Genomic DNA, 8444 nt, shown 5'->3' with positions numbered 1-8444 from the left:
CCCCGGCCCCGCGAGGCAGCTCCGGGGCCCGCCGGCGCCCGCTCACCGGCGCGGCGCCCGCATGGTCCCGGGCAGGCGAGTCCGAGCGGCGGGTCCGGCTCAGGCAGCGCAGCGCGACGCCGTGGCGGCCCTCCCTGCCGAGCAGCGCCCGCCCGGAGGCCGTTATATGGGCCTCTCCCCAGGGAGGAGTCGAGGGCGGGCGGCCAATCCGGGGGCGCGAGGCGCGGCGGGGCCGGGCGCCCTGCGGACGCTCGGGAGCTCGCGCCGCTGCCCCTGCAGGCGGGCGGGACGGAAGTCCCGTGCGGGGCCCAGCGGGCACCTGCCCAACCGGCTGCCCCTGCCCGGGTGTCTCCTGCACCCCCCGCGGGCCGCTGACGAGCTGCCTTCTCCGCAGCGCCCAGCTGCACTTCTCAAGGTCCATGGCTCTCCAGAGAGCGCGGGAGGGAGGTGGGCACCCTGCCCAGGTTCTCCCCCGTGCCTGAGGCCCTTAGCACTGGGCTCAGGAGGCAGCAGCCGTTCCTCCCCCCGCCCCGTGATGAAGGTTGCAGGAGCCCTGTCCCGCTGTGGTCCCCTGCACCCTGGACAAGCCCCCCGGTCCCCAGCCGCAGGGCAAATGCCGGAGAGGCTCCGGAGCTGGACCAGAAAGCAGGGCTGCCCAGGACCACCCCCGGCCCCAATCCAGCACAGCTGGTGAAGTCCTGGGACCCGGCAGTGGCGTCCGCCTGGGCACCCAGAGGGCCGAGCGAAGCACCGGGTGGCGTGCCCCTCTCCCCCTCTCCAAAGGCCGGGCTGTTCCGCTCCAGAACAGGCCTGCAGCCGGGACCCAGGGTTCCACGCCACAGCACCACAAAAGCACACGGGGGCCCGTCTGCCACCTCCCGCCTGCCTGGCAGAGGAAGCCCCAGCCCAGGTGCCCCCGGCCCCTCCCCCACCATGCGGAAGGCGCAGCCAGCGGCACAAAGGGCCCTTTGTGGCCAGGGAGCACCTGAATGCGCTTTTGTTCGGGCTCCTGCAGGGCGTGGCGGGGCGGGGCCTGGCTCTGGCGGCGAGGGCAGGTGGCGTGGCTGCCGCCCCTTGGCCCTGCCAGGCCGCTGGCTCGGCTCCGGAGGGGACTGGGCACGGCGGGGAGGGCTGCCAAGGGCTGCTGCTCCTGATGGCTCCGTGGCCCCTTCGGTCTCAGAGGGAGCAGGCCTGGGCAGGAGGGCAGGAGGGGGCTGTGGCAGTCGGCCCCCCTCCCTGGGGCAGCGGTTCCACCACCCAGGGAGCCAAAGGCTCGGCCAGGCCAGTGATCGGTCCAATCCGGCGTGGCTCCTCTGGGACAAAGGCCTCGGTGGGGGGAGGCTGCTGCTGCTGCACGGACCATGCTTCTGAAACAGGGCTCCCCGGGGCTCCCTCTGGGGATGGCGGCCGAGCCCGGGCCTCCCTGGAGGCGGCTCCCCTGCTCAGCCCTCCCCAGGCCCTTAGCATGCAGTTCTTCGGGTAAAGGCCCCCCTTCCCCAGGCAGGCAGGCGAGCTCCCGAGCTGGTCCTCGGGCCTGTGGCCCCCTGGCTTGCCCATAGACGTGGGCTGGGCCACTGAAGGGCCTGCTTTGCTTCGTGAAGTTCTGGGGGTGGCAGGATCTGCAGGCCAAGGGCTGAGCCCGCAGAGCCCCACAGCTCATCCTCCCCGGGAGCAGGACTGCTGGGCATGCTGCCCCCGCAGCCCGTGTTTGCCCACCGCCCGGTCTCCGTTGCTCAGCCTGCCGCCTCCTTGCCAAGCCCTTTAATGTTGGTGCTGGAACGGCCTGGGCGGGGAGGGGGAGCCTCGGAACGAGCCGCACGCAGCTGCCAGGAGCAGAATCTGCAAGAAACGGGCAAAATGGCTTGGAGGGGGCTGCCCTGCCCTGCCTAGATGGGAAGCTGCAAGGAGGAGGAGCCGGGGCCCTCCCTCCCCACCCCTTGACTTCAGCCCCCCCACCTGCGGAACACTGCACGGGCCCCCACTGAGCAGCTGGCCCGCAACCAGGCCGTGGTTGCATGAAAGCGGCCGCCGGGCTCCCCATCTGCTCGTAAAGCCTTCCCTGGATCAGCTCGCGCCTGCAGCCATGTGTACCGGCTCCCAGGAGCCGCTCCAGTCGGGCCAGCGGCAAACAGGGTTCGGCACCTGGCTCTGTGCGCTGGGGGGGAGCGGGGGGGCTGCACCAGTCGATCAGGCCAGCCACAGGCTGAGAGGCCGGTGCGCAGCCGGGCGTGGGTGCTCCGAGGGAACCATGGGCTGCAGGGCTGCTCCCTGCCCCTCCCTCGAGAAGGTGCATCAGAGCCCCTTGTGGCAGCCAGAACACAGCTCACCTCCCTGGGGCATCCCGAGTTCCACATTCGTACACACACACGCGTTTTGTGAAGTGTGGGGACATGTTGCAGAGCGGAGAGCTGAAGTGCGGAAAGAGTTGTTTGTTTGCCTGCTTGCTTTCCGGTTGATCCAGGCCGGGGTGGCGGAGGGTCCACAGAAGGGCTGCCTGCGGCTGAGGGAGACGTCCCAGCCCTGTAGGCGGGCGGGTGACACACCTGGTGCGAAAGGACGAGCCGAGGCTGGAGACGGGCCGAGATCGGCCCCCCGGGCTCCCTTCTTCCAGGAGGGTCGCCTGCAGGCCTGTGTCCTGGGGGGCAGGGCTGGCTTCCAACGAGTGGCACGGTGGGCCGGGGACCCGGTGCCCGCCCACCCTCTCTGATGAGCGGGGCGCCGATGCCGCCTGCCGCCTGGCTCCGAATCCCCCCCAGCTCAGCTGCCTCCTCCGCAGCAGCGGGGCCCGCCGTCCTTTCTCGAGGTGTCTCCCTCCGCGCCCCGCGGCTCCTGCCAGCTCAGGCCTCCCTCGCACCTGACCCTCCGCCTGCTGCCTTCCCCAGCACGACTGTCTTCTCCGTGAGAAGTGGTGATGTGCGCAGTAACGTTGGGGTGCCCTGATCTTCCATGGGCAGGCAAGACCCCCAAGGCTTGCCGTGCCTCTGGCGGGGCCGCAGAATGTGCGGACAGGGCTGGCGATGGAGCGGCCCCCGCGTTCAGCCTGCCCTCTTCTCGGGGCCGCGGCACGGAGGGGCCTGCCCCCAGCACGCGCTGCAGCCCTGGGGTGGCGGAGGGCCGCGGGTTCCACTGCTTTGCCTGATCGTCTGGGGCAGGGGACTGCGGGGCCTGATGGGTGCCTGCGGTGGGTGGGGCCTGGGCGGGGGCCCTCTTTCCTGTAGTCCTCAGACCTGGAAGGGGGGCGCAGCCTGTCCTGCAGACAGTTAGGGCTGGGTGGGGAGGGGGACCCCCGGGTCCTGCTCCTCAAAGGCAGGCAGCCGCCTCTCTGACTCAAGGGCGTCCAGCAGGCCGAGCCCAGAGCCCCCGCTCAGCCCTCTGCAAGCCTCACGGCCCTGTGGGGCGTTGGCTTCTGGCTGGGCATGTCGCCCCACGGGGGCCCTGCGGGTGGCCCAGGAGGTCCAGCCTGCTTCCTTCCCCTGCGCCCGTGCCCAGGAGGGAGCGGGCAGTGTGTGGTGGGACTCTCCTCCGAGGGGCAGCAGCCGCTCCGCCCACATTCCTCTCCCACCTTGCCGGCCAGGTGGAACAAGGGGCTCTTTGCCGCGGTCCAGGCAGGCTCAATGCGCTTTTGTCTTTCGTTCCCCGATGAAAGAAAGGGTCCCGGGAGGCTGGCTCAGCAGATTGCTGGGCAAGGTTGGCCCTGGGCCTCTGGGCGGGAGCGCGGGGGTCCCAGAGCCCCCTGGGGGAGTGCAAGCGCGCGGCCCCAGCCACCGGCCCTCCTTTGTGCCCAGAGCCCCTCCACGCAGCCCCTCTCATGCATGGCGGGCTGGCCGGACGCCCGAAGGTCCCGCGGGGCGGAGGTGCCTGTGGCCCCGGCGGCGTGGGAAGGGAGGGCCAGCGGGCAGGCCGGCTGCCTCCTCTGCCCAGCGGCAAGCAGCACGGGCCGAGCGTGAGGGGCACGCAGTCAGGCGGCCCGGGAAGGCTGGTCTGTGGAGCACGTGTGGTGCAGAGGCGGTCGGCGGAGAGCCCCTCAGCCTCTGGGGAGGCCCACGTGAGCGGGGAGCCCTCCGGGACGGACGGGGCCGCTGTGGAGCCGCCTCGGCATGACTGACGCTGGCTCACGAGGCGGCCGGCTGGGAGGGCCTTCTGGGAAGGGGGGCGCAGCTGCCCGGGGCACCAAGTGCCTCGAGCGCCCCCCTCCCTGGCAGCCCCACCAGCGGGCAGAGCCGGCCCCCTGCCCAGGCACAGCCGAGGTCTCGGAGCGGGGCCTGGCGCCCCACAGAGGGGGCTGCCCCTCTGCAGCAGCGTGCACGCTGACCCCCCCATCCCATCTCGGAGGCTGTTGTTCCTGGAGTGCGTGTGGGGGGGGGGCACCCGGTGGCAGAAGGTCTCCTGCTGCCTGACTCCTCTCTGTAGAACTGAACGGAGAAGCCGCTCAGACCTGAGTCTCGGCTCCCCGGACCCGGTGCCCTCAAGTTGTGGTGACCCAACTCCCATCATCCCATCATCCCCAGGCAGTGCGCTGCCGAGTCCCATACTTATGGCGAGGAGTACAGCGTCCCAGGGCACCTCCCAGCGCCTTGCCTGGTGCTTCGGACCCACCGCCAGCTTCTTGGCCACTCGCCCCGCCCCTGAGGGCTGGCTGGGCTGGAGGGCTGTGGGCTGGGGGGCTGCCGGAAGGCGGGCACATCGGGCTCCCACCAGGCACATGCCCCGTGTGGCAGTGCACAGCGCCGCCCCCTCCCCCTGCGGCGACGAGGAGGCAGCCGCCCCACGATCCTTCGGGCTGGAGGCAGCCGGAGCAGGGGGGCTTCCGCGCACCTCCAGGCCGTACCGGGAGATCCGGGCTGCGGCTGAACGGCACCCCATGCTCCGGGCACGTGGCACACCTGGTGGAACGGGTCAGCGGCTGAGGCTTCCGCGGAGAGGGGTGCAGGTGGCCACGTGGGAGGCGTTGTGCCCCTCCTTGGGGCTCGTCCTCGCTTGGTCCGCCTGAGTTTTCCGAGCGAGTTCAGCTCCCTTGTATATAGTGAACACACTGCGAGGCATTCTTTTATTTTAGGTACCATGTTCAACACCGAAATGGGTTAAAATGAAACCCTATTGCAACCGAGTAGCCCTAAAACCTGGGGCCGATCAACGAGGGGCCCACCTGGAAGAAAGCTGCTTCCCGGAGGCACCGGAGCCCGGGCTGCCCCCGAGCCCAGGAGAGGCGTCGCCACAGGGGAGGCATCCATGCGCCAGCGGCCCCGGTCCCACGGTGCAGCTGGAGGATTGCCAGAGGAGGTGGCTCTGGGGCTTTCCCGAACCGGAAGGGGTAGCATGTACATATGGTCCGGAAGGGTTTTGTAGAGCTGGTGCAGAAACACACCAGGCAAAAGCACCAGGGGTCGGTGGGCAGCTTGCAACATCTGGGGCTTGTTGGCGTCAGAAAGCAGCAAGTGGGGGAAACACGGCAGAGGCCTGCGGCTGCCTGCACGGGGTGGAAACAGCGATGGGACTGGGGTGCTCGCCTCTCGCAAGGTGAGAATCCAGAGGGCCACCCCGTAGAACTGAGTGGTGGGGGATCCGGGGCGCACAAAAGGAACGGCTTCCTCACCCCACATGTATTTGGACTGTGGTGATGGCCACCCGTCTGGGAGGCTTCGATGTGGGTGGGACAGGTCCCTGGAGGAGCAGGTGGCCGATGGCCCGCAGCCTCGAGGGACGAACCCGCCTTTGGGCACTGGAGGAAAGCCACTGGGGACGGTGGCCACGGCCGTGCCTGCACGGGGCTTCCCAACGGCGCCCCGGGGGCCACCCTGGGGAGCCAAATTCTGGGCCACACTGGCAACGGGCTTCCCGGCTCTGGCCCCGGGGCCACCTCCCATCGGGCAAGGCCTGCCCCGCCGCAAGCCGGACTCGCGGGTCGTGTGCGGGGGTCGGCACGGCCATGCATGTACCCAGGACGCTGCAGCAGGCCTGCTTTGCTGCTCCTGAGCAGAGGCAGTGGGGGGGACCCCCAGCGGGACTTCGGGGGGCCCTGTGCCCAGCGCCAGCTGGCCCAGGCCGGGCAGGCGGGCCTCAGCCGGGCCTCTGTGGGCGCCCGCTAGCCGGGGCAGCGGGTGTTGCAGGCGTCCCCGGAGCGGAACAGGCTGTAGACGCTGACCAGCGGGAACATGGTGAGCGCCCCCACCATGGAGCCGAGCTGCACCACGGCCCCGCACCAGACCAGGGCGCTGTGGCCCTCGTCGCGCAGGATCACCCCGATCATCAGCTTTACGTAGGAGAGGAGGCCCACGAAGAGGACCCAGCACACGACCTGCGGGGGGAACGGGCGACACCTGGGCCTGGCTGGAGCCTCTTGCAGCCGCCCGCGGCCGTGCCCGTGCCACCCCCTGCCAGAGGGCCCCCGGGCTGGCCCAAGGGGGGGCTGCCAGAGGCAGGCGCGTCGCCCTCTGGCCAACTTGGGCCACCCGGCTTGAATGCACGATGGGCACCACCAGGTCACGATCCCAGGCCTCGTGCGCACGGATGATCCGAGGCATTCATGGCCCAGGGCCCAGGGCGGACCTGGCGCGGCCCGGCAGTCACAGCCAGCCCCCTCCCCGGGGGGCCGTGTGGCCCGTGCCCTCCGGCAGAGCGCTATGGGGCAGAGCAGGCCTGGGGCGGCTCCGCAGGGCAGGGGCTGGGCCTGGCGGGAAGGGGCAGTCCCTCCCCGCAGCCCGGTCGTACTTACAACGAGGCCGGCCCCGACGGGACTGTGCACCAGCGGCGGACAGGGGCTGAGCGCGGCCGTGGCCAGCAGGTAGCTAGCAAAGAGGCTCCCGGCCAAGGACAGGCCGCCCAGGAGCAGCAGGGACCTGTGCGGAGAAGGGTGGGGGGCATGACTGTGGGCACCCTGCCTGGGGGCTCTGCCCGCCCTGCCCGGCCGGGCGCTGTTCCCTCCGACCCCAGCAGCAGACCTCTGGCTGGGGCGCCACCCTGCCTTAGGCATGTTGGGCCGTGGGGCCTTCCCCCCGTGTCCAGCCGAAACCTGCCCTGGCCACGCGAGGGCCACCCGGCTGGCTGGGCAGAATGCAGGACGACCCCCGTGGATCCCGCCGGGTGGTGGCCAAGCCGTGGCCCCCATTCCGTGTGTGGCTGGGGAGGGGAGTGTGCGCCGTGCTGCCGCCCTCCCCCGCCTGCAGCAGGCCCCCGCCTGGGCCCAGCGGCCCCACTTGTCCAGCCCCCGCTGAGCACACGCCCCACGACCCGTACCTGTTGGGCAGGAACATGCCGAGAAAGCAGGCTAGTGGGTTGGCCAGGGCGGCCAGCGTGGCAGAGAGGTGGTAGGCGGGGGCGCCGTAGGGCAGGCAGGAGTAGGACTGTACCGCCGGGAGCACGCCGTTGGTGAGGCCGTTCACCCAGGCCAGCAGGCTGAACACGAAGCCCATCTGGGGCCAGGAATAGGTGGGGCGGCCGAGGGGGCGGCCCTTGCGTGGCTCGGGGGCCGGCCCCATCATGGGCTGCTCTTCCACTGCGGGGGGCGCGCCTCCCGCCCCCTCCACGCGTGGCTGCCCCTGGGGTGCCTCCTGCGCTCGCTCCCGCCGGGCCGCCGGCAGGACGTTGAGGAGGACGAAGGCGGCCAGGGAGGTGGCCATCATGCCGCCGAGGAAGAGGAAGAAGGCGCGGACGGAGAAGCGGGCCTCCAGATACTCCGCCCGCAGGCTGGTGCCGGTGTCATTGCCCGCCCGGCTGCCGTTCACGCAGCGGAGGGCACCGGCGCCCTGCCCCAGGGCCACCAGCCCCGGCAGCAGCCCGCTCAGCCCCTCCCCGATGAAGTAGGTGGTGAGGAACTGGGGCGGCAGCCGCCGCATGTAGGGCAGGAAGGTGACGGAGGAGGTGCAGTCCACCAGGGCCAGGAAGAAGAGCAGGGCGAGGAGGGCGGTGCTGCGCGGGTGGCCCCCCACCACGCTGGTCTGCTGCCAGAGGAAGGCCAGCAGCAGGCAGGCCAGGCCCCCGAGGCCGAGGAGGGCGTAGATGGCCCCCACCTCGTCTAGCCACCCGGGGCGGAGGCGGTGTGCCAGCGTGACGGCCAGCGGCCCCACGTTGGCCAGCTGGATGATGACGGTCAGGCAGGAGGGCAGGAGCCAGCCCTCGGGGGCGCTGGGCACCAGCAGCGGGAGCTCCACCCACACGCCGTTGATGGCCGCCCAGGAGCCGGTGCCCAGCAGGCCGACCAGCGCGTGGATGGCCCAGGCCATGGCCCTCGGGTCGCGGCGGGCGGAGGTGCCCTGGTGCCGAAGGAGCGGCACGTGGCCGGGGATCGTGCCCCACCGGGGCCGGCAGGTGCGCGGCAGCGGGGTCCCAACCCACGGTCCTCGGGTGCTCCGGGCGCTCTCCCGCCACAGTCTACGTGCGGAAACACCACCACGCTCGCTCAGCTGCGGGAGAAAGGATGGGAAGGGGGCTGGGCAGGGCGTGTAAGG

At 71.2% G+C, this 8444-nt stretch overlaps 1 protein-coding gene across 1 annotated transcript; it reads right to left on the bottom strand.

The window, feature by feature from the left end:
- Window positions 1-6082: 6082 nt before the first annotated feature.
- Window positions 6083-8219, bottom strand: LOC123035260 (riboflavin transporter 2-like). The gene is made up of 3 exons (XM_044453250.1): window positions 7234-8219; window positions 6713-6836; window positions 6083-6295 (listed from the first exon to the last, which is right to left on the bottom strand). The coding sequence occupies exons 1-3, from the start codon at window positions 8217-8219 to the stop codon at window positions 6083-6085; spliced, it is 1323 nt and encodes a 440-aa protein (XP_044309185.1).
- Window positions 8220-8444: the final 225 nt, after the last annotated feature.

The sequence above is a fragment of the Varanus komodoensis genome, unplaced genomic scaffold (assembly GCF_004798865.1).
Source record: "Varanus komodoensis strain SLA01 unplaced genomic scaffold, ASM479886v1 scaffold78, whole genome shotgun sequence".
NCBI classification, from domain to species: Eukaryota; Metazoa; Chordata; class Lepidosauria; order Squamata; family Varanidae; genus Varanus; species Varanus komodoensis.
Note: the sequence above shows the minus strand (reverse complement) of the source record. Positions and strands in the feature narration are given on the sequence as shown.

Bases quoted from the DNA above. Each gene is read 5' to 3' on its own strand.
- LOC123035260 (XM_044453250.1), bottom strand. From the start codon at position 8,219: ATGGCCTGGGCCATCCACGCGCTGGTCGGCCTGCTGGGCACCGGCTCC. The intron at 6,837-7,233 runs GTACGGGTCGTG...TTCTCCGCACAG, and splicing joins GGCATGTTCCTGCCCAACAG to GTCCCTGCTGCTCCTGGGCG. The intron at 6,296-6,712 runs GTAAGTACGACC...TTCCCCCCGCAG, and splicing joins CCGTCGGGGCCGGCCTCGTT to GTCGTGTGCTGGGTCCTCTT.